The sequence below is a fragment of the Solanum lycopersicum genome, chromosome 2 (genome assembly GCF_036512215.1).
Source record: "Solanum lycopersicum chromosome 2, SLM_r2.1".
In the NCBI taxonomy this organism is placed as follows: Eukaryota; Viridiplantae; Streptophyta; class Magnoliopsida; order Solanales; family Solanaceae; genus Solanum; species Solanum lycopersicum.
The window spans coordinates 63,024,441-63,050,400 of record NC_090801.1 but is presented as its reverse complement, the minus strand read 5'-3'; the positions used below and the strand labels follow the sequence as shown (position 1 = coordinate 63,050,400).

The 25,960-nt window shown below is 32.8% G+C and overlaps 5 protein-coding genes across 5 annotated transcripts; all 5 read right to left on the bottom strand.

The window, feature by feature from the left end:
• Nucleotides 1–322: 322 nt before the first annotated feature.
• LOC101265703 (probable serine/threonine-protein kinase PBL11) lies at nucleotides 323–2,754 on the bottom strand. The gene is made up of 7 exons (XM_010318141.4): nucleotides 2,227–2,754; nucleotides 1,921–2,124; nucleotides 1,774–1,842; nucleotides 1,631–1,699; nucleotides 1,492–1,554; nucleotides 1,086–1,408; nucleotides 323–995 (listed from the first exon to the last, which is right to left on the bottom strand). The coding sequence occupies exons 1-7, from the start codon at nucleotides 2,366–2,368 to the stop codon at nucleotides 504–506; spliced, it is 1,362 nt and encodes a 453-aa protein (XP_010316443.1). The 5' UTR covers nucleotides 2,369–2,754; the 3' UTR covers nucleotides 323–503.
• Nucleotides 2,755–3,061: 307 nt separating this feature from the next.
• Nucleotides 3,062–4,620, bottom strand: LOC101244544 (15-cis-phytoene desaturase, chloroplastic/chromoplastic). The gene has a single exon (XM_004232474.5). The coding sequence runs from the start codon at nucleotides 4,618–4,620 to the stop codon at nucleotides 3,187–3,189; it is 1,434 nt and encodes a 477-aa protein (XP_004232522.1). The 3' UTR covers nucleotides 3,062–3,186.
• Nucleotides 4,621–6,519: 1,899 nt separating this feature from the next.
• On the bottom strand, nucleotides 6,520–8,758 carry LOC101244827 (NEP1-interacting protein-like 1). Its single transcript, XM_004232475.5, has 5 exons — nucleotides 7,971–8,758; nucleotides 7,421–7,599; nucleotides 7,195–7,278; nucleotides 6,948–7,115; nucleotides 6,520–6,850 (listed from the first exon to the last, which is right to left on the bottom strand). Exons 1-5 carry the CDS (start codon nucleotides 8,134–8,136, stop codon nucleotides 6,728–6,730), a joined length of 720 nt encoding a protein of 239 aa, XP_004232523.1. The 5' UTR covers nucleotides 8,137–8,758; the 3' UTR covers nucleotides 6,520–6,727.
• Nucleotides 8,759–16,210: 7,452 nt separating this feature from the next.
• LOC101245118 (probable prolyl 4-hydroxylase 10) lies at nucleotides 16,211–20,143 on the bottom strand. Its single transcript, XM_004232476.4, has 8 exons — nucleotides 19,652–20,143; nucleotides 19,473–19,560; nucleotides 18,949–19,046; nucleotides 18,724–18,821; nucleotides 17,483–17,612; nucleotides 17,214–17,401; nucleotides 16,947–17,033; nucleotides 16,211–16,414 (listed from the first exon to the last, which is right to left on the bottom strand). Exons 1-7 carry the CDS (start codon nucleotides 19,837–19,839, stop codon nucleotides 16,960–16,962), a joined length of 864 nt encoding a protein of 287 aa, XP_004232524.1. The 5' UTR covers nucleotides 19,840–20,143; the 3' UTR covers nucleotides 16,211–16,414; nucleotides 16,947–16,959.
• A 1,698-nt stretch (nucleotides 20,144–21,841) lies between these two features.
• On the bottom strand, nucleotides 21,842–24,634 carry LOC101245418 (uncharacterized). Its single transcript, XM_004232477.5, has 4 exons — nucleotides 23,714–24,634; nucleotides 23,270–23,521; nucleotides 22,287–22,417; nucleotides 21,842–22,190 (listed from the first exon to the last, which is right to left on the bottom strand). Exons 2-4 carry the CDS (start codon nucleotides 23,501–23,503, stop codon nucleotides 22,052–22,054), a joined length of 504 nt encoding a protein of 167 aa, XP_004232525.1. The 5' UTR covers nucleotides 23,504–23,521; nucleotides 23,714–24,634; the 3' UTR covers nucleotides 21,842–22,051.
• Between the last annotated feature and the right edge of the window lie 1,326 nt (nucleotides 24,635–25,960).

The following is a 25,960-nucleotide window of genomic DNA, read 5'->3' as shown; positions in this document are numbered from 1 at the left end:
CTGAAAATTGACCATTTCTCTGTACGTTTGAACCTTCTCTGAATTCACAGGTCATCAAATTATCCATTTTTGTCTATTTGATACGCTTGTTGATTTTGATATTTCATGATTTAAGATGCCGTTTCCTAATTATTGCTATCTGGAATATGTTTTGATAACTAGTTTTATGCTAACTATCAACTCACTGCTACCCTTCTCCTATATCTGAACTTGAGACCAACAATGTGAGTGAGGCACACATCTTACAGTAACTGATTGCAGTATAATGACTAAATTCAAGTGAGATGGGATGGAATAAATATAATTTATATGAAAATGAAACTCAAATATCAAAGTATGATCCCTTCCTTTTCTACTATTCTGCCAATACAAAGAAGGTACATTTTTAGAAACCTTTTTAACCAAAGGTGTCGGGTTTGAGGCTTGAGAATGGAGAAACTCCCTATTGAGAGAACCTAAAATATGTTCTTTGCGGACTTACATTAATCAAATTTTAACTAATATTATATGTTAAGCCTAAGCTCTTCGTTTCCACTTGTGCTTGTTTCCTGGGAAGTTCCTGTCAGCTCAAATGAGTCATCTTCAAAGCCTATACTATAGGTATCTAAGCATCTCAACTTTGGACTCCCAAAGGATAGGCCATCTATGTCCATGTAAAATTTCTGCAATCTAATGCCGTCCATGCTAACTGAGCTTTGAGAATAATCAAGTTGTTTCATTCTATGGCTTCCCCTTACGAGTGATTGGCTTGACAAGCTAGCTAATTTAAAGGAGCCAATTGACGGTTGTTTATGCATGATATTTTCTGCAGAAAAGAAGGCAGACTCCAGTTCTTGCAATACTTGAGTCATGGTAGGCCTTTGTTTGGGAACTTTCACCACACATTTCAGACCAAGTTGTCCCATTTTCAACATCATCTCCATGTTGCATTCCTCCATTAAGAGATTAGCATCTATTATTTCATCGATGCTTCCTCGTTCTAAGCTAGGTCTTGCCTGCATAACAAACAATGCAGGAAATTAGTTGAGAAAATGAAATTGTGTGAGGCAGATAACTTAGAATGTTTTGTACATTGCAACTATTACCCAATCTATAATGTGATAATTAGGATGGCCTCTAGTTTTCTCGACTACAGGTCTAGCTGCAACAAGTTGCAGTAGTATAACACCATAGCTGTAGACATCAGTAAACGGAGTCAACTGGAGAGACGTACAGTAGGCAGGGTCAAGGTACCCTGGTGTGCCCTTTATCTGACTGCTAACATGTGATTGATCCCCAACAGGACCTGATTTCACTAGCCCAAAATCTGAGACCTTGACTTCAAAATTTTCTCCTACTAAGATATTGCTCGGTTTTATGTCCCGATGAATTATACTTGGTCTGATTCCTTCATGCAGATGAGCTATCCCTGAAATAGCAAGTATTAACGTGTATCAAAACTCTGTCCTCTCATCTTCTACTGATCAACCACATAACACACTGAAAAATTACCTTTAGCAGCTCCAATAGCTATCCTCACTCTCTGCCTCCATGTTAAGCTCCTTCCGCCCCTCCCTACAACAAGCATTTCCACAAAACATTAAACTTCAGGACTAAGCAAATAATCATGACTCTGAAGTTGGAACTTTACCCATGATGTAGTCTAACAGAGAGCCGTTTGGAACATACTCATACACCAGAATTTTTGCTCCCTTTGGTCCTGTCGATGCATACAACAACATGATGAACCTTATAATCTTTGACTGTAATATTAATGAAGGATGATGAATTTACCAGCTCCTTGGCAGAATCCCACCAAGCTAACGAGATTTTTGTGCTTCACTTTCGAGACCAACCTGATCTCTGTATGCAGATAACAGTTGTATCAATTACTGCAAAATCTCAGGCGTCTAAACAAAAAAAAGAGGTATGCTTGTTTACCATTTTCAAACTCTTCAGTAGTTGTGTATAACTCAGTATGTGCCTTCTTTATAGCTAGTGTTCCCTCCCCATCAAATGTTCCTCGATAGACATTCCCAAACGCACCAGAACCAACCAGACACTCTTGACTGAAATTATTAGTTGCCTTCTGTAATTGTTCCAACTGGAACAGCTTCAACATCAGCTGTTCAGCTTTTAGTGTTCCTAATTACCCAGAAAATGTCAGTAAAGCAAAAAATTCAGGACAAGAAATAGTTTTTCAATGCTCCATGACAAAGAAATAGTATCGATTGAAGATTCACTAACCTTTTTGGTTCTTCGGTAACCTAAAGCATGCAAAAAGCTTTCTCTTGAAGCAGAAAAAAATTGAACCAAACAATATTATCAAAATTCCTGCTGATACTCCTCCCCATATGTGTTGCTGACTTTGAAAGAAACCTCTACTCATTTTTCTTCTAGTTTATCCTACATCTATTCTACTACGCCTTTCATGCCTTAATTTTTTCTTTGCATTTAACTACTTCACTAAGTGGCCGAAAGCAAGAATAGTAGGTCTGAAATACTTATTCAAAAGGATTTAGTATATCTCTGCCGGCTAGCTATTCATTTGTTGTCTTTCCCAGACTAGGTCAGTTATCCTTCTGTCCAAGCGGCACATATAGCCAAAGAGGACATGAAAACATATATATATATATATATGCATGTAGGTATGCAGAAATATTCATATGAAAACGACTTAACAGTAAAAGCCAGAGAATGATCTTCATATTATATTAAGAGATGGTTATGTATTCCATGATATTATATAGTTGTTGGCAGCATCAGACACTGTATTTAGGAAAGACATCACTGTCTGCTTTATCTTATTCGAAGCATTAAAGATGCCCATTAGTATATTTGCATCAAGACAAACAATGTCTCTTCGGTATACTACAATAAAATTCATTGCAGAGCTGTACAATTAAGTCGCGAACATTAAGAATTCAAGAATCAGGATCATTATCCTCTTGTCCTACCTTGCTACGTTCAATTGCATAAGTATAACAACCATGTTCTTCTCAGTTGTAAGTTCATACCACTGCTATGTTATAGGAACAACAGAACAAGTCATACCATATCGTCTTCTTTCTGGATAGTACAGTTTAATACACAATTATTGCATGTAAATGATCTCGAAACGTTTATGATTCCATATACAAATAAATCAACAACATTCAAAACTTCTACTTTTACACAAGTGGAAAAAAAACTCAAACCAAAATTAAGCTATACAATAACCAGAGCTTTATCTTGTAACAAAGTTTCTGCTGCTTTTTTCCCAGAAACTAAAGCTCCATCAAAAGTAGCGCTAGTCACATAATCTCCACAAATGTACAAGCCCGGTTTCACTTTCGGGTTCTTCTTCAAGTTAGTGGGTGGGCATTGGTTCGGTTGGGCAAACCCGATCCTGTACATCCTCAAGTAACCCCATGACCCAACTACCGACTCCCCAAACCAACCCGATAGCTCCTTCACGACCCGATCCACCAAATCCTCATCTGCCACATCACCATAAAGCCCCACAAGCGTGACAGAAACCAGTGCCTTCCCTGCCGGAGCATAAGAGGGAGCCACATTGGTCGCGAAGAACATGTTATTAACGATACCTTTACCCGATCCGTTAAGAAGAAGAACCGGATCCTGCACCGGAACTTTGCCTTGGTCAGCTGAAAAATACAAACATACTGTGCTCCGAACCGGTTGCCGAACCTCACCGGTTTTTTCTCCCGCCAACAACTTGACAGCTTCAGGCTCTTCAACTGCCAATATTACCCCAAATTCACTTTCCAACATTTCCCCATTTTGTAGTGTCACTCTTATTTTTGTGCTGGAATCCGATCCTGAATCAACGGAAACAACACGTGTATTGAACAATATTGAATTCGACGGCAGTTTTGCCGCCAACTGTTCCGGAATGGCCGCAATGCCCTTCGCCGGAAGTGTGTTGTCACCAAGAGCTAGGCATTTGAAGATGAAATTGAACAGCCGCGACGTTGTTTCAAGCTCTCTATCGAAGAAAATTCCACCAAAAAACGGTCGAAAGAACCTTTCCAATATTGCATCAGAAAAACCGATCTTCTTTAATAAATTCATCGTAGGTTCTTCATCAGCACTCAATATTTCATCATCACCTTGCGTCAAAACTTTCAATCTAGTCAATCCTATAAGTAATTTATCCACAACTGAACCAATTGGGTTAGTTAAAGATTGCAGTGCATCTGCGAAATGCCGGAGAGGATCAGCAACGGTGTGGAAACGACCACCATAGTAAACCTGAGCCCCCGAATAGAATTTTCTGAGGTCTAAAGAGTCATAATCAAGGACTTTTCGGGCTTCAGGATAACCAGTAATGAAAATCTGGAAACCACGATCAAGGGTATATCCGTCAACTACATCGGACCGAACGCGACCACCAACGGCATCAGAAGCTTCGAGAAGGAGAAAGGGGATGTTGTCAGCTTGAAGCCGAATGGCAGCTGCTAGGCCAGCTAAACCGCCGCCGATGACAATGACTCCGGTGGTATTAGGCTGAGAAGTTGAGCCAACGGGTATATTTGAGGAAGCATACGGCGGTTTTAGTAGTGGGAAGCGGCGGCGCGTGGAGAAAAGAGTTGAGGAAGGGTGAGGGAGAGTGGCGGGAAGGCAGAGACACGGCGGCATTTAGAATGAACGGAAACGGGAAGGACAAGTATCTAATGTGGATTTCGTTAGTTACATGCTATCCATTTGGTGGGGCCGAATTCTGTGGTGGAAGGCGTACATAAGTTATCCAGTTCCTTATTTCTACATTTTTTATTTAATCTATATTTGGTGACCCAAGACAAGAGAACAATGATCTAGCATATTTAATCGCAATTGTAAAAAATGAAACACTATCATGTACTGTGTACTTAAATTTTAATGGTTGTTTGATTAGGAATAAGTCATCTCAAGATTAGTTATTTATTTTATCATATATATGAAATTATTTATCTGAATTATTTCATCACTGTAATATAAATGATCGAGTAACTTATCTCAAAACATAACAATTAAATAAGATACAAATTTTTTATTTCATTATTTTCTTTTTCCATTACTATATATTTTTATCAATCACATTAAACGGCCCTTACTGTTACATATTAGATATTTTCTATAAGTCAATTATTTTTTATTTGTGCTTTGATACTTTGATTGGTAAAATATTATGAAAAATGAAAATGATTTCTTGAAAGTGAGAAAAACAACTTTTACATTTCCTTTAATTTGCACTGTGTTTCAGTGTTTTTTTTTGGTTGAAACCTGTTTTTCCATCAAATTAGTAGCAAAATTGAAAAGGTTTTCTTTCAACGTGTTTTATTAAATACACACTTTTGGGAAGGAATTTTTTTATTTCTTTTTTGGGGAGGGGGGCCAGTGAGGGGTCAAGGTTGATATTTTCAATATGCACAAATTCAACTTCATATTTTGTATATATGAAGGTCTATTTGAAAATTGAATGAAGCGTGTTTGATGTAGATATATATTGGCATTTGTTCGTTTTATTTGTGGCAAGTGTCTTTGAACAAGCATTCTTTGACCTGCTCAAATCCATATAATTGAACTTGATGTTTTAATCTGTACCATGTCCAAAATGGTGTCCCACGAACAATAATGAATATGTGTGGTTGCACTACAGAAATAAAGCATTTATGGACAAACTCATTAGGTTTGGAAGATTCAGCTCCATTTTTTCAAGTGTAAAAACGCTTTTCATTTCATAAAATTTTCTACCTTTCAACTTACCCGTACGCAAGAATCTCCTATACATACATTCCCTGGTCTCTCATATCTAACGTAATAATGACTAATTGGCATAATAACAAGTGAGAGCAAGATGTCAAGTGTCGCAGTATGGGTGGGATTATAAGCAAATAGTATGGGGCAACCTATTTAAGTCAAGCATCCTACCTAAAAACCAAAAGTCAAGTTACAACTAATTTTTATAATGTTGCAGAAGTCAAGAAAAGTGTATAACAAACAATTGTTGATGAAATTCAAGCATTTGGCACCGGCAGGCGAAAAAAATATCTCATCATCTACTGGTTTACAGGCCTGCCCAGCTAGTATAAGCATAGATAAAAATAATAGTATTATTTTACAGCAAGTACCAAATTTCAGTATAGACTTTATGCAAGAGGTGTGAGTTGAAACATCAGCAGCATAATGGTTGGTGCATGAACATCAAAATAATACTCAGTAAACTAATTCTTCAAGCATATTCGTTTCATTACATTACTTAAAAATTGTGTTGGTTATACAGAGCACCTCAAGTAATTTTACAATAGGCATATGCCAAAGCACCTTATCTACAACAATAACAACATACCCAAGTGCAATCTCAGAAGTAGGATAGGATGTAGGACCTTATCCCCTACGTAAAGAGGTTGTTTCCAATAGACAACTCGGTTCAAAGAATCAAAGGACCTTGTCTAAGAGGAGAATTGCAGATGTCTTGTTAAGTCAATCAAGATCAAGGTAGACGTTATCTTGCACAAGGCGAATGCAAAGCAAAAGGCACAGTAATACAAAGTGCTATTCTGAGGAAGTAGAATACACTAAAATTGCTCAAAATTCTATACATAGTGGTAAACAACTACAACGATCAAAGCTCAAAGGAGCGCAACTCTAAATTACATTATATTTTCAGGAAAATTGGTACAAGCGAGGACAAGAAATAGAGAAATCCTACAGCCAAGTATGAGGAAATAAAATAACCACATTATAATTTACAGAGTATAATCACCTACAGATCCCTTCTGCACAGTGGACAAGATCCATGCCTCAACAGCCATGTATCGATGCAAGGAAGGTGAAACATGTGATGACATTGTGGTAAACATCTAGCAGTCTCTCCCCGTTGGAAGTCCTAGAAAGATAGAAACCGAGAACAGCGTTCAGAACCAATTAAGTAATTCAAAAACAGACAATAGAATAACAAAAGAAAATGTATAAATGTGTCTTACCTGTAGGCAGACTGAACAGGAGACTCTCTCTCCCGAATCATCCACATCATTATCATTAGTAATTACAATCTTAGGTATCTTTTCAACAGAATCTCCAGGTAAACCCTTTGCCCCACCTACATCGAAAATGTTAGGGAACTCGTCATACGCAGATTCAATGGCTCCCATCTGTCCAACAATAAGAGAGTGTTACAAATGAAGTTTCAAGCAGAATCCCATAATATCAACCAACTAGGCTACAACATACCTGACTCTGTACTGCACTTAGCATTGCAGGACCAATCCGCTCACGAACTAGTCTACCACTTAATAGGCTCGCGATTACATCAATCTGTACAATTCAAGAGTTGTATCTATTAATCAAATGTCAATGGATCATGAAATAGAACTCACATTTTTCACATAAAGTTGTCCCTTTTATACAAGTTATACAGAAATTAGTCAGCTCAATCAGAAGAAGCAACGATTCTTACCAAGTAAAGAAGACAACCAATACCAGATTCATCAGACTGCCATAGTAATAGAGATGATTCAAAGACTTCAAGAGAGAAAACAGCACCAGATATGGCACCAACTGCAGCACCTCTAACAAATCCACTTTCTGTCTCCTGCCCTATCAAAGCTCCAGTCATTGCTCCTAATAAGGTGCCCACTACAACAACCAAATTCATTCTACGTTAGCTTCCCACAAAGCTAATAAAATATTCGCAAACCTTACCACTAGATTAGCATCACCAAAAAGCGAAAAAGGAAACAGCTTTTTTTATAAATTAAAGTAAGTAATTCCATCCTAAACATTTAGAACATAATCACCCACAAAAATACAAGATATAAACTTAAAAATTCAAAAATTGTCCCTTCTCAGATTCTTTTCCCTAAAATCAACCCAAATCACAAATTCAACCAAATAACCGATTGTTGAACAAAATTCCCCAGAACCCCACGTTACAAAACTGTACGCCATCAAATGGAATCGCACAATTTGGGGCAAAAATCATAAGAAAAAACAAAAATAATACCCACCTAGTGCAAAGAAAAAGGTGAAGATTGCAGAGAATACATTGCCGACGATCGTAGATACGGCAAAGCTAAAACAATATTTAACCCTTTCAACGAAATCTCCGATTGAAAAATTAGAAACAGAGGATGATGAAGGCAAAGCACGAGATGGGTATGCATAAAAGTCCATTCTTTTTTTGTAGGTCGATGATGGATTCGAGAAAAATCTTGGGGTTTGTCCTTATTAGTATAAAGATTCTGGGGCTCCAAGAAAGCAGCAAATATATATGTGTTTTTTTTGAAAGTAGCGATGTATATATAAGAGTAGGCAAAGAGAAGAAGGTGTATACAGCAAAAGGAGTAATCTTCGTTGCTAAGACAAGTTGACAATTTACCCTACAAGAACCAGCTCGCATTTATGACTTTGCTTACTTTTTCGATCAAGATGAGAGTGAAAACGAAAGCATAAAAATAAAGGTAAAGAAAAAATTATATGGTATGATCGAGATTGTATTAAAATTTGGCTTTTTTTGCGAAAATTCAAAGAAAGTGAAGTTTTTTTTTTGGTCTTTAGCTAGCGTGAGTTTTTTATGTGAGATATTTCAAGCTCTTTATTTTCGCTAATGGATGAAGCTATTAAATTTATGGAAAATTAATCATAATAAAGGATTTTGTAAAAATACGTAATAAAATGTTTTTATGCATACATTTAAGAATTTATTTAGTAGATAGCTTATCTCTACTATAAATAGAATTTGAAATAAAAAGTGTCAAAAGAGATTCGAATTCTATGAAAAGAGTAAGTGATTTTCTTATATAAATTTGCATAATTATCCTTCCCTGAATTAATTTTGAGTTTGGATTAGATTTAAAATTTATTTCTTTTACATCACATCAAAGCAAAGGAACAGCTCTAAAAAATTGGTGGCCTAAAATCAAATTCAAATAGAGATCTTAAATTTGAATATATTTTTATTATTAAGTTTATTATAACTAATTGTTTAATTTTTTTTTTAGACATAATACTCATAATTTATCAAACTTTTATTACTTCTTTGCTTTTTCATGAAAAGTTTATATTTTCTACAAATAATACTCCATATTTTTAAAAAAAATTGTATAGCCTATTATTTTTTGAGAAGATAAGCCCCCTCAAATTTTGAGGCCTAAGGCGATTTTTTTTCTTTCAAAATATAAAGTTGCCACTGTCAAAACATTATTAATTTTAATTATACTGATGATGATCCGTGGACTCTAACTTAAATGATTCATATACCAAATATTTACTCTTAATCGAGGCAAATGTTAAAGAGTACGTACTCCCACATTGTATGAAAAGGAATAAGTAATTTTCTTATATTATTTTAAACAATTTCCATTTCATAAACAAATTTTTAAAATTTGAATCAAAGTTCAAAATTCATTTTTTTTTTCTTCAATTGTATCCCCTTCTCATTTTCTTTTTGAATTTCACTTCTTTTTTCAGATCAGACTTCAGAGTATTAAAGGAATTGGTGGTTTGGTGAAGGGTGGATAGATCACACTATATTTTATTAAAGATTTAGGCAGAGATATTTTGGGGGAAGGACAAGGAATGTGCATGTCAGAGCACAAAAATAGACCTATTTATATCATAAATCAATAAAATGCATGTAATATATATAGTCAGATTATTTTTTCCCCTAATTTTAGATCAAATTTACTTTTTCAAATGTTCTTTTTAATCAGATCTTTTTCATTTTTAAAAATTGAATGAGAAATCTTTGATTAGTTAGTAATCTAAGGTAGAAATAAGAGGCAAATATATTTATGAGATAAAAACAAAAAATATTAATGTGCACTAAACTAGATTTTGGCGTGACGCAAATGCGTATAAGGCAACTAAGTATTTTTGTATATTTAATTACATGTTGGCTTATGGAAGAGTTGTTTAAAAATTAAAAATATGCCTTATGGGGTAGAACATTAGCATTCTTAATTTTTTTTTTAATTTTTAAACACATTGGACTTATCAATAAAATATATGCATTGTTATGTTGGGCTGCCTTTTAATTTGTTTTTCAATTAGATCAAATTATACTGTAGAAAAAATTAAAGTACTAAAAATATATACATTTTGACGTAAGTTTGCACAAAAGTCTTACCTGCTAACTATAGTATATGTTCTATTTTTCTTTTTTATTCGTTTGAAAAGAATATCTTTCTTTTATATATATTTAATATAATTTTTAATATAAGATGATAAGATCCAAAAAAAAAATCTACTTTTTAAAATTCATAGCAAATAAAAAAGAACAAACAAATTTATAGAAATTACTAGAATAATGTTTGTAAAAAATATTAAAAAACAGTATTGAATAATTCATGTTTTGATGGAAAACAGTAAAATCAGACTGCAAAAGAAGAAGCATTCAACTTAAAACAGTGCAATCTGGTTTAGTAACTTTTTGATCTTTTGATATTCAAATCGAGATTTCAATTAAATCTGAATTTATTTTTCGTAAAACTTATTTAAGTAGCAATTATTTTCTTATTAAACGTTATTCATATTTAAAATTTAAATTTGAAATCTCAAATTAAGAATAAGAAAATCATACTTTTATCACAATTTTATTGATCGCGTTCAACAAGCATCGTATCTAATAGGAAGAAAATAAAAGACTATTAAATCGTTATTGAAGCCATACATGCATAATACGTTCACTTTGTTTAAATTTAAGGGGCCACTTGGGGTGTGCGATCAAAGACATTAATTATATTGAAAAAATGGAGTTGTAACAGAAAAGTTACAAGTAATTGAAAGCAAATGGTGATTTGGTTTAAATTCCTCATAATAGTTAGAGTGCTTAACGTGTAAGTATTCTTTTAAACAACATTAGGCAGATCATGAAAGTTATTTATGCTTCATTTAATCATGAATGCATGAATTTTAATAGCCCATACATCAATTATGAAAAATGAATGTATTTATTTTACAATCACTTAACATATGTTTGAATAGATATATTTAAGATTTATAGTAAAGTTCTATCGATCGAAAAATCAGAAGTATTTTTTTTTGTTCGAATAGTGCTATATAAAGCTAAAAGTATTTTTTCCTATAAAGTAAAGATACTAAACAATGGCCAAAATAAACTACGTATTATTTTCCATATTTACTTTTTCTTGATAAATACTTTTGGTGAAATATTTTAAAATAAGCAAATTTCAAAAATTTGGCCAAATTAACTATTAAAATTCAAGATGATTATTAAAGAATGACAAAAGTCCTACATCGGTGATTAATGAGATGGGTGGACTCTTTATAAGGCTTGGACAATCCTCCTCCTTTTGAGCTAGCTTTTGGGGTGTGAGTTAGGCCTAAGACCTAATTTTTATTAAAGAATGACAAAAGTCCCACATCGGTGATTAATGAGATGGGTGACTCTTTATAAGGCTTGGGCAATCCTCCATCGCTTTTGGGGTGTGAATTAGGTCTAAGACCTAATTTCACAATGATATTCATCCAAGAATTTTGGTAAATATGAAAATAAAAATTATTAACTCTTTATGATTAAAATTTTAGTATTTAAACATATATTGATGTATATTTATATATAGAGTATGTGTGTGTTTAATTTTTAAAAAATATATGAAAGTTTTTCTCTCTGTTCACTCTTTTAATAATTTGAACTCATAATTTTAAAATTAAAAATAATATATGATCACCATCGAAATAACTTTCTGTTAATTTTTTATTAAAAAAAATATGCATATTAACATGAAATGAATAAATCCCCACAAATCATGGTGCACCCAAAGGCCTTAAATGATGATGTTTTGAAGGCAAAATAATTATATGGTATGTTAGGAAATGAAGACGTTTTATCCAATTTCAAAAGTTTAATTTTTATAAGATAAAAGATTATTTATTACAAGTCATATTATAATGTATTAAAAAAAAGATTACCTTAATAGAATTGACGTGAAACATTTTTTTTTTCTTGTGGTTTTATCACAAAACCAAGCAACAATTGCATAGAATCATAGATAGCTACTTTTATTATATTTCTTCACGCATTCAATTCTAATCTCTTGAATGCAACTTGATAATATTTATCATATCACTAAGATAAAGCCACATTAATTACACCAATTTTTTTTCTTTTTAAAAAAATGTTTTTATTACTTGAAAGGAGAGAATTGAATTATAAGATGGTGAACTGAGTCTTCACTAATTATAAAAGTTCAGATAGTCAATCAATCTAATAAAGTACGTACTCGTGTATTTTCCTAATTATGCCATTTCATGTTTTTCGAGATTAAAAAAAGAAAAACTTACCTTTTCTTTTTCTTTTGATCCTCATTTCTTTTCTTGTTGTATGAGTGATTCCTATAATTAACAAGAGAATCAATATTTTCTAGATCCAGGTGGTTTAGTTTACGGGTGAAGTTTTCGTTAGAGAATTCTGTAATTTTGATTTAAATTATTTTTTTTTATTAAAAATTCATAGTAAGTAAGAAAAATTATGCTTTTTCAAATTTATAAATTAAATATTTTGACTTTACTTTTAAATGAATTTACAATTAGAAACGACTATCGAAACCACCAATGATAGATTTGGTTGGGCAACCCTAATTACGTATATTGTAGGGAGAATCTATTATGACAAATAATTCAACTTCACTAAAGATTATGTGATGTAATTTGAAGGAAAGCTCAACTTAGCAAGCCAATAAACAACAAATTCATTTTCTTACTTTTTCTAGACTTTTCACGTAAAATGTCATTAATATTACTCAACTTGAAATAATTATTACTGGCTGCTAAGTGCTAGACCAAAGAATCATAGTATTAATTAAAAAGCAACCCTAATAATAGTACGTTCTTCTAATATTGTCATATTAAATTAATTGTGAAGTGACCATGATTTAATTTGAAGAATCATATACAAATCTAGAAATAAATAAATCATATAGAAACAATAACTGCATGCGCAGAAACTGATCTGAAAATTATAGATTTATTTTGGGGGATGAGGGACATGATCCTTGTCCCCTCAATCTTTTAATTCCTTTAACTATTTTTTTTTTTAAAAAAATATTATATTTATTTATTTTATTATTGCATTCAATGTCATCCTTTTGAATGCCATCATAGGCATAAAATGGGTGGTGATAACAATAATATTATATAATAATGTCACATAATATAATAAGCATAAAACACACCAAAATATCTGTTTTTTCTTATTCTTTTTTATTTATTAGTTTCTTGAGCTTAAAATGTAATGTTGTATAAATTAATACGCCCAATTGAAGTACATTTCAACTATAAACCAAACAAAAAAATATATTTTTTTCCTCTATGATTATTGATGACGAAAAATTGCAAAAACTCCTTTTACCCTTTTCTTGACGTAATTATAATATTATAGTAAAATACTTGAACCCAATTTTGCCCTTTTTCTTGACGTAATTATAATATTGTAGTAGTAGTAAAATACTTGAACCCAAGGGGCAACTAACCCATTATGAAAAAAATAACTTTTAGCCTCAATAAATATAATACAGTATCACTGTAGGTATGCTCTAGATTTTCTCTCTATATATATCGAAAAAATCAATCACTTCAATAAGATAAAAAGATAATATATTTTCTGAAGACTCATATATAAATATATAGTTCCATTGATATTATAAATTAATAACTAATTAAAAGTACAAATATATCTAACACAATTTAGCAAAACATAATTCTATTGTGTTATATTCTTTTTGTTAAAATTCAACTCCTGTTGGAACTCAATTTTAACTTTTCTTATTGCATTCAAAAGTTTTGATATTGTCTTTTGAATGACACCATAAAATTGTGAAGAGTTTCTAAATATAATAAGTGTTTTCTGACTCTAACTTGTTCTAAAGGTATTGTATCATATTTTACTTTATCATCAACGTTATTTTTTCCAATGGTATCAACAATTTCTTCTAAGCTTCTGGACCTATGAATATGTACATTTTCATCCATCCAATAAGTAATTAACATCAATTTTATTGCAGTAATAGAGATCATTAATCACAATTTTAAGTTCATAAATGACATTTTTACGAGTAAATCCATTTAAATTTTCACATAATTCATCTCCAAACAAATTTTGCGGTATCGAAACACCTTTTAAATTAATAAATATTAATTAAATAATATATGTATGATATAATAATATTTATACTCTCATCTATATTAATTTAGTGAAATTTTACTGGTATATTATTGATGGAGTAGATTTTTAATTTATAGAATCTTTTATTAAATAGGGGGGAATTAAGGGACAATGAGAAACCAGCAAGTATAGGCCTAATTCTAGAAATAGAATATTGTGCGACTTAAATTTGAATTTCCTTAATTTTCTTAAAGTCTTTCCAATAGTTATTTCCAGCTTCAATATTTATTAAATCTGCATATATGTATGGTCCTGTCCATATGTAATTGTGAGCTATATACATATATTAACTTGGAATTATTATTATTATTGATGCATTATGAGAAGTAAACTAATTTGTACTAGTATTGAAGTGATTTTTTTGGTCGTTTAATGAGATAGTATGATCATTAAATTTCACCATGCATTGTTAGTGTTCTTTTCTTTTTTTTCGTATGGTGTATATATAAGGTGAAATTAAGAGTATGGGGAATTTCAAAACTTACACCTAGCTAGTTGTTTATAATGATAATGCAACTCTAACTTTTAACAGCAGTGGCGGAGCTAAGTGGTCAGTATAATTAATATTCTTCGGCGAGAATTATATTGTATGTATACGGATATTAATTATTTTACATCATGCACGTCCAATTTGATATAAGAGAAAAATGTGTACATATTGGAAAATGAAAAGGACATTATATTGTGGGGTTCAATTTCAAAATGAAATGTAAAAGCATTGTGTAGCTCTATTTTTTTCAAAGGAGTAGTTGAATTATTTATCAGCGATATCTTTCGATAGATTTGTTTTCCAGTCTCTTCTCTTTTCTTTATTTATATATTCAGTTAACTTATTATTGCTAATGATTCATTATAGGATTGTCTTGCCATTTTCAAGTTGTTGCTGCGCAACTTGCAGATCGAATTGACCTAGAGAGCCAAAGCCTACACAAATCTAAAATGTTGTATGAACTGATAAATGAAATACCAGAGATCTAGTTTTTGTAATGTCATCTTCTTTTATATAATAACTTGTAACTGACATTAAAAGCGTGGTCTCTTCACTTTACGCGATAGGAACAATTTTACATACATTTTACCCTCTCCGCATCTAACTTATGAGGTCATATATGATGACTGCATCTATCATTTTCTATTACAAGTGATATTCGTTCAAGTTTTGAAATTGAAAACTAGTCAGACCAATACACCGAATGTTTTTGAACAAATTATTTTGTAAAAACTGTGATAGGGCACATGACGATTGAGTGGTGGATGCTCAAATATTACTGTACATATGAGAAAATATTTACAAGTGGGCTCAAAAAATGTGTTGGTACTATATTGACGACAAGAAGAAGTTACTCGAATGATAAATATCAATCATTTTCTATTCTAAGGTTGCAAATTCAAGTTATCAAAAGATCCGCGCACAAAGATGGGAGGTCGAGGAGAGGGTTAAAAAAAAGTGGCAGTGTCAAGTGTGTACTGTGTATTTATGGACTGTTGGGATTGCAAATGTATATCTGCTACAGGCGGAGCTTTAGCCATGTGGGCCACATTCATCTATGTTTAGTAACCCTTTTTTTGTTTGTTCTCTGGAGACTAATTTCTTTAGATTAATGAAAAATTACTCCGGTCTTTTCAATGGATTTTTTCCTAAGAATAGAACGAGAGTAAGGAATAAAAACCAACAATCAACTTATCATTTTTAATATCCCACGATTCTGCTAGTTTAAGAAGTAAAACACCACCAAAGGCAAGCACTAGGGTCAAGAAATTTAAAACCCGTATTTAAAATTTAAATCTTGTCGTACGATTTTTAGGTAAGTTAGAAATATTCTTCCCAACTAGTAAAATGTACTACCAAAAAGTTAATATCTCAAAAAGGTTCCTTCTTGGCATGATGTTGATAATGATCAGTGGAACTCACATATTTCATTTGATTAGTCAATTGTTGTGTAGCCTTCCTCTGTTTTTAGAGTTTGAGGCGAAAGGTGTTTACCATCCGAATAACAATACGTATCGTTGCCATGTTTGTGAATTTACCAATTTTGCTACTTTTACTTATAACTTGCTCAGAAATCGAATGAAGCTTCTCACATCTTTATTGCTCCAATTAAACCCACAGATGAAAACACAATTTTACAGAAAAGAAAGGAACAAGAATGTTGAGAATGAGTACTATCAAAGTAAAATTGAAGCTTCATGTGTGGTGGCTCTATTCAAGACTATCCCCCTTTTGATACAAATGGCACAACAGTGACTGCATCCAAACTCAAAACTGACCTGCACAACCATATCTATTAAGTGGCATATCAATTTGTACAAATTAATAAATCACATATACAAGCAAATATTTGAGAAGTAGCACTAAATTTAAAGGTTGTAGAAGTCCTTATTTCCTTTCTGTTTCACAAGGACACTACAGATATTTCTGTTACACCATGCTGCAATCTCAACATAGGCTTCATCGGCACTCAAAGGTACACAAGGTATAGACACCCCTTCCCACAAATAAACATTTTCTCATGCATGGCTGCAAACTTCTAGGATGGTACACAGAAAAAAATACACTAATTGTTTATTTCAAGGACTTAGTACTAAGCTTATGGGTCTCAAGGATCAATACTAAAACACCAAACCAAATGGAAAAATGTGGGAAGAGTTAAAAAAAAGAGACCGCCGAGAAGCTACAGCAAGATTTATCAACATAAATGCAAAGTACTAGCAAATAAAACAAGTTGTGTACATATAAGAAAACTGCAGAGGGTGCACATATTTTTTGTGTATTAAATACCACTCAGGCGAAAATGTTTACCTCTAGCAGTAGGTTAAGCCTTGTATTCATGGACGCGCATCCATTTTGTAGATGACCATTTGTTACCTTTAATTACAGGGCACCCACCTAAAACAAGACATACGTAATACTACTTAGTTGCCAATCAAATAAACATTGCTCATTACTCCAGAATACAATATAGCAATTAAAACTTTGTGAGCTAGAAGATGGATGTCAGTAATCAATAATCAAGTTCTCAATGTTCAGCACCCATTATCCGTATCTGCTTGTATGCAGATTACTCACCATGCAAACTTGATGGATCTAGAACTGCATCAGGCTTCATGCTCCAGAAAAGCAATGCGTCACCCATCTTTGGTTTTACAGAGAGTCCACCTTTTCCACATACAGATAGTTCATTCCACCAAGGGACTGCACTATAATTTCCCTTTGCAGCTGGGAATACTGTTTCGCCCCCTTCATCAACATCTGACCTGCAGCACGCCAAGAGAATTGTCTAAGGGACTCTACGAGAATACATTAAGAATAAACCTTGCCGGGAAAACGTCACTTACAAGTACATTAAAACCGTCGCAATGCGTTGACCCCCATTTTTAGTGTTAAACTCATCAAGAAAGTAATCGTAGTGGGGCTCATACTTTTGCCCCACTTCGTAGTGGAGAATTTGAAGACCTTCACCATGCTCTGTAGACAGAAGCAGATACATCAATTCACATGTAGTTTAAGGCATTACATGATGACAGAGTCACATAGATCACTACTGAAAGAGGCAATTTGAGCACGTCTAGTAGTGCCGTTCAAACGAATCACTGGTTAAGCATCAAGATGATGCACCTAGTTTAAGGTTCTTCTCAAAAAAAGTTAATGAACACTTAGGTTCATAGAATAAGTTATATCTCTGAATGTGTAAGGAGCAGAAATGAATCTAGTGGTTGACACTAATAATGCCTGGAATAGTCACTAACTAATTAGAAGACTTACACTAGCAAGATAGGCCACTTACTACTAGACTTTGGACATTATACTACATTCATACTCATCCCCAGCCACCATCCTCAATTCAATGCATATTAAATCAGCATCGAACAACAGACCAAAAATAACGCATCCAATTATATATTGGACAATGCATACAACTCCAGAAATCATTAATACGACGAAATTACATTAATTGGTTGGAAATATAAGGCTCTTTCTGTTGGATCTCTAAAAGATCATTCCCCTTGGTGTACATCCATATTTAGCATAATGAAATTCCTAACAAATGTATACAGTATATTTCTATTACTGGTGATGCCAGAGAAAGCTGTCCAATTTCCTTAAATTATGGACAAATAGTATTACTCCCTCAAGGGCCAATCTGTTTTGGAATAATTTGACAGACATGGTTTAAAAAAGGAAAACAAAAAAGACCTTGACAGACATTCTAAATATGAACAAAATATCAAACTAACGTTAGACCAAAAAAATGGAGCACAACAGTCAAGTCAATAGAAAATGGGAATGTAAAAATATTCAGTTTCTAAATATAAAGGTGCTGGGACGGTAAAGGACGGCAAACAAAACAGTACCAAAGAAATAGTGACAGAGAGAGTACATTAGATAACACCATTAAATAGAGTTCATCAAAAAAGGAAGAACTAATTAGTGAACTAGGAAAAACCATTTTCAGACACCTCAAGCTTTATTAAATGACTATTCTTTCCATAACATCTAGAGGCGAAATGATCCTTCAGTAATAAGATGCATATTCATCGAGTTACATCCTTCTTTTTTAAAAAAAGGAATTGCATACCTACTGGTATGAAGGTGAAATCTGCAATCCTTTTCTCAATATCCCTGATCACCTTATCACGCCCTCTTGCAAGAAATGTTCCGGAACTGGTTCGGACTCTGGCGGGGAGGGAATAACAGGAGAAAAGAATTAGAGAATAAATGATGGTACTAGAATTAAATATCCATAATCCTCAGCAGTACAACCTAGCTCGACAATCCCCGGGTATGCAAATAATATGCTTACCTGCTGTCCATACTCTTGCCAGTAGAACTATCTACGACACTTGACTTTTGCATGTGAGGCTTGGCAAGACTAATCAGATACTCACATTCCTCCTTGGACTGCCAAAGAGAGAACAATAAAATTAGGGCAATAAATCTGATTGATAGCAGTAAATGTATCAATCAATAGATCAACACCAGTATCATTTTCATAGTTGGAAAAAGAAACTTTGGCATTGAAAACTTCCATTTGAGCATGATTTTTATTGAAAGAAAATCAAATCAAATCAATTCTCCTACATATTTCTTTGACATTCTTTTCTTTTCTTTTTTTTGCCATACGCTAAGCAGCAACAGAATCCCGATAAAAAATTTCACAAATCACAAACTAATTGTTGGTAAAACAAGAAATTTCTAATTTTCTACAAACTGAGGCATAGCTGTAAGCATAAAATTGAGAAAGAAATATAGGTGTAAGATAACTAGTAGCAGACATAAACACAATGTAACACTATTCGTAAGAGATGAAATCTTTAAGAGAGATACCAAGAAGTTATGGTACACGTAGGCTCTTGGTTCCGAAGAAATCACTTCAACCCACTGATCAGTTTTTCCATCGTCGTCATCATCTTGTCTGCGACCAAAAACAAGAATCCCCATCAAAGTTAATCAGATCCCTAAAATAAAGAAAAAAGAACAAAGACAATCACAAATGAAATGGGTACCTTTGAACTGTATTGTGGGCTATAGAGGTGAGATCGTGTGCTTTCTGAGAGCCCCTGTGAAAGGAGATAATTCGGAAAGCAAGAAGAATGAGAGCGAAAAATGACAACACAATAATCCCACCAAAGATTAGTGTAGAATTCGACGATTTTCGAGGCCCCAATCGAGAATGCCTTCCTTTCACTGCCATTGCTACTCAAACTCCACGATGAAATCTGCAAAATCTTTGAATATTTGAAGATCTAATCTACAACTTTGATCAGCTAATGCAACTCGGCAAAGAAATGGAAACAGTGGGTTTTAAAATTTTGACTAATCAAACACAGATTTTGTTTATTTATTTATTTTCGGTAAAACAATGTATTTATCCTTGCAGACTTTCTGTTGTAATCTGTATGACAGATGGATGCATTACTTACTATGCCTAATTTAATCTTTACATTTTTTGTGTTGACCTTTATACTTCACCCAAAAAATAAAAAACTTATTTATTCATTTTCAATATTTGTTCATTTCAGAAACACGTTTAAAATCCGGAGATTTTATAAAAATTTACTTTCTTAAATGCTGTGTCTTTTTATTTATTTAAATCTTGTATTAAATTATAATAGAGCAAGTATATGAAAATAAATGGAATGTTTTAATTTAAAAAAGTAGTTTAATGCACTAAGTTTTTGATATATTTATGGTATTTGAAAAAGAATTGAATTATAATAATTTATTGTATAAAATCTTATCCTATATTCTTGTAAGACACGATTTTCACCGTTGAAAGCATTTAATTATAATTTTAATTATTTGATGTAATATCAAATAAAAATAAGTCATATTTATCATAACTCTTCCAAAAAAATTTCTTTAGATGGTAGACCACTACATTTGCTACATCCTACCTATGATAGTATTTAGTTGCACCATATTTTCTTCTTTCAAAACTATTTAGTTCATGAAACTCAATTAGATGGTTAATAACTAATTGGCATAAAACTTTTTTCCTTAACCATGCTTAGTGGGGAAACAAACATTCCATATTTTCTTACCCTCGTTTCTGAGGTATAATATTTGAATATTTTAGACGTGATTCTGTTAATGTGGTAGAATTACTTCACCCTTATTTATAAATTTTGAGTTTAAAATTTTAGCGTGAAAAAAATTATGTTAGAATAAATCATGCAGTATACAATTCAAATATAATTAAAGTTTGAATGGGCTCAGAGAAATTAAGTTATGCAGATATTTATTACTCTTTTACATTATTTATTTGTGATTATCGTTGTACATGCATCTCCACTATTTTGATTAATTTCAAAGATTCTCGGAAAACACTATTAATAATTTCAATTCAACTTGTCTTATCCCTACTCTGTATTTCCTCCCACCTTTGTTCAATTTTAAACTATATCTTGTATTCATTATTTTTTTATACTATATTTAATATTTATTATTTTTTTAATTAATACGTGAAAAGAGTTAAAAGCGAAACATAAATTAGGACAAAGAGAGTATAAGTTTGGAGCAAATTTTTCAGTAGGAGATTTCAATCTCTAAATCAGTAAGTTGCATTAAGGAAATCAGATGGAATTTACAGTTGTCAAGGGAAGTCTTGGCCGAACATAATGGAAAAATCGTGCTTTAATTTATTTTTTTATTTTATGTGTTTGAAAAAATTATATTTATCCTTGCAGAAATTATTTTTGCAAAATTTCTCAGTCAACTACCATCATCAGCCTAACTAATTTGAAAAAGTATTGATTCACAAATTTTTGACTCCTCATCGATATATAGGTCCCCAACCTGGATATATATAATTGACTAACAGACGAAAATAAACAACTATATATCAATGGAAACAATTTTTTTATATATATTTTATCACTGTAATTCAACTTAGATAGATACATTATACATGTATATATTTCGTATCAAAAGCATATAGATACCTACTTCGAAGTGGGTAAGAGGTCATATCATAGACGAATCTAGAATTTAGAGTTTATAAATTCTTAATGATTAAAATTTCTTTTTAAAAAAAAAATTAATTCAGAGAAATTCAATCCTCGCTAAAGAGAGTAATAAAACTCAAACAAATTATTACTTAGCCAAGAGCTTACGTTGTTATTGGAGCAAAATGATAATATATGACTTGTTCTGCCAAAACTTGATGAATTGAAAGCTGAAATAGATGGAGTATCTACAATAATAGAACCATTATTTATTAACAGTAATTTCTACCACAGGTGCAGCAGAGTAGTTCACAACCCCAATACAATAACTTCAATGATCATAAATATGATACTTCCTTTGAGTATCACACACTTGAGCAAACAATGATATATATACAAGCACAATATACAAACATACATGAAACATGACTTGTGTGCGTGAACGGCATCATGAATTGGCTAGAAGATCCCAAAGGTGCTTGTGACTGGTGGAGGTGGAGCCTTGTAGCAATATAGTTGCGGAATATAAGTGGAACCGTGGCGTTCCATGGACTTCAGTGCAGGCTGGTTTAGATATGCATATTTGCTCTTTGTCCACCTGCAACTCTCAAATGTGCGAGCGGACAAAGTTGCTGATAAGCATCAATTACTGAATCAGATTTTTATCATAAGTACATAGTTACGTCTCACTTACCAGTCCTTTATACCAACTCTCTTCTCCTTCATGTTCTCATTGATTTCGGAGATGTTCTTAGGTACCATTTCGTTCTCCATGTCATCATCATCCACCTTCAAGGAATACACAAAGTATTTGTATTCCTCCGCCTTAACAAAACCAACAATATGTAAGCAAGTTAATTCGAAATAATGGAATCCAAATCAACTACTATAATAATGGAATCATCATTTTTTTCTATGCTTTCTCACAATCAAACATCACACTTCACAAGGTATCCTCGAGAAAAATAAGTATTTCCCCCTATCGATCAGGAGATGGGATGCTATTTGTACATCAGTTCCCTGTAGTAGATCACAGAGCAAAATACAGAGTTGTCAATTGACCTGCTATCAATCTTTAATAGTACAAGTTCCAGATTAATCTTCACAGTTTCTACAAATTAGCAGTGAGATAAGGAAAAGCTAGGTCACTGTCATTTGTTATATTTATCACCAAGTGCAACTTATGAATCTCTTTTAACTTATATTATATTCATAATGAGACAGAAAATAACAATGGATCTTCATCCAAAACATTTTTTTAATCATCTTTGTATAGTAGCCTATAGGGACCATGTATATATAATAATAAGCTTTTGCTTATGGGCATAGAAGTATGGTAGTTGTCCATCAATTAACTATTATTATTGGCCCTTTCAGCTGAATATATGACTTTTAAGGAATCCTTTTAGATGGACAACACGCAAAGAAAGTGGAACACTCAAGTATTATCTATTCAAAGTATGGAAAAGTTGCAGAGTCATATTGTGTGATTTTGACAGATCTCCCACTTACTATGCTTTATCAAAAGATTTATGGCAAACAGGACATGGATCAGGATAAGGAAAGATGCAATTTAATATGCACTATTTTCCAATAATTATTCACAAAGTGTATATACATGACATGATTCATCTATATATAAAAAAGAACTGTGATAAATTGATTTGAAAACTTCACCGAGAGATTGCGCGCCCTGATTCTGGCTGCAGCCTTGATGGCATCAAGGAAGTGGTCTTCTTCAGTCTTGCGCTTTTGCTTCCAATACTTAGCAATCTCCTGTTTGGTATGGCTTGGTGTTGTCACTTTTCTGCTAAGAAGAAACCTCGACGTTGGTGGTGGTGGTGGAGGTGCTGGAGCGATCTTCTTTGACTTTTTTCCATCAGCTACACTTTTGCCTTCCCTTTGCTTCATGATTTCAACAGATTCTTGCTGGATATCAAGATTATGAGATGATGAAGAATATATTTATGTACTACAGTTGCAACAACAGGACTGCAAGTTGAGACCTCTCAGTAGGGACGGATTTTAGACTAGTTGGTCAGAGTCAGAACAGTGCACCATACCAACAAACAAAAATCAAGATAGAATCACAATTTTGGGACTAGATGTTGGAGGACTTACAGGTTTGATGTGTACAATAGAGTCAGCAAATAACAGAAAACTATGCTGCAGAAATTGCTGATACTTGATCTAGACAGATGCCTTTGAAAACTGTGAAGGAGTCTTTATGCTTGATTATGGCAAACTTGCGGATATATATTTACGATAAATGACAATAGAATATGACCATGATGGAAGACCTTTAAGCCACTTGCATAATTAACTAAGAAATTAGAAAACGGCCTGTCATTATAATTTATCCTTATGTCAGCAATTTGGTGGGGCATCATCAGTTAACCACCACCCTTGTCTCTGTTTTTTTGTGTGTCGTGATAAAAGTTTCTTTCCCAAAAAGCAACATAGTTTCCATCGCAAGTGCATTGCTAAAAATGATATTGGATGGATACTTTTGACGGCTATAGTGGACAATATGTGTTACTTCAAAATTTTACTACACACCTGAAAAGATTATTTTCTTCTATTCAATTGTCGAGATCTTATCTTATCCTCATCCTCTCACACAGTAAGTTGTCAGCACATCTTGCCAGAATTACAAAAACCAACCTTGAGCAGTCACTGAAATGAAATCATAGAAATGAACACCAAACATTCTTACTTACGCGGTGTTAGATTGAAATAATCCCACAATTCAACTAGTAATATTGGAATGGCTGATTCTTGATAACTACATTCTCAATTTTTACGGTCAAAACTCCTATCTGGTACAATTTCTATATTCATCATGACGGTTCAGATTACACTGGTGCATAGATTGGGTCGATGAGGAAGAAAGGGAGATTAAAAACAATAAAGATCGCACTCATGGTTGATTTTAACGCAGAGTAGCGTAAGCATCTCTTCTTCAAGCTTCATAAAATATTCAAGAGAGAGAATATAACACGGTATAGTCCCACCCACATAAATTATCATTCACTTTATTGTGGCCCATCAGCCAATAAGAGAGCACACTTAAAAATAAAATAATGCAACGTGGATCGCTTTTGCTTATGTGAGCAGATATAGAATACTAATCAATATTGAACTAATAGTCTATCAGAAACAATTATATGTTCTCACTTGTGGAATTACAGTAAGGAATCGTTTGGTAGAATGTATTAAGAAAAATAATGCATGTATTACTATTATTCATTATTTATTATTAGTACCTTGTTCGATACACTTTTTCAACTTATGTATAACTAATGATTGTGTATTAAGGTGTGCATTATTAATACCATGAATATTTAGGTATTAACCATGCAATGATTTTAATACATGCATTAAAATGATAAAAGACTCAATTGTCCCTCAAAACATTTTTTTTAAACATGTTTACCAATTTCCACAATAAAAGAGAAGGGTATATTTGTAAATAATTTTTTAATGCAATACATACTATTTTAAATGCATCAAACCAAATAATGCATTAAAATAATTTATGTATAATTAATGCAAACATAACTAATACATGCATTACTATACACTCTATTTAGCATTATACTTATATACTCTACCAAACGACCTCTAAGTATGTTGTTGTATTAGTAGTGGTACTAGATCGTTCTTCAAACAACAATAATTGACCCACTGGAACAATTTGACTTTCTAAGGAATCTTATTAGGAGGATACACAGAAAGTTTAGCACTCAATACTTTCTATTTCTATTCTGAGATGGAGAAGTTGTACAGTAGTAAGTTATAAATTGTATGATTTGACTGAACATACTTTTGATGGCCTAAACTTTAAAAATGAGAAAGAACATCCAAAACAATTATATCAATCAGGACAAGAATCAGGATGAGTCCTTGATAGAGGGGAAGCAATTCCAAGGAGCTGATAAGTGTTTAACAAATGATAAAACAGGACAAGAGCCTAAATTAATCAACCACCTGAAAAAAGAATCAGATTGTTTTTTGTTATAGTTATATAAAATGATTCATCTATCAAAATTTACTAATCTGTAAGTACTGATGCTGTCTTTAGTGAAAAAGATATTAAACCTCACCTAGAGATTGCTTCCAATATTTGCAATCTCCTTGTTGGTAAGACTTACCGCAGCCATCTGCTCAACAGACAATGTCCTGCTAGAAGAAAGCCTGCTTGGTGGTGGTGGTGGTGGTGGTGGTGGTGGTGGTGGCAGTGAAGCAGTGCAGCGATCCTCTTAAACTTTTTTCCATCAGCAACACAATCAACTTTGTTCTGCTTCATTTTCAGAGTCCCAAGCAACTATTTTTTCAATAGGATTCTTGTTGGATTTAGAAAACTAT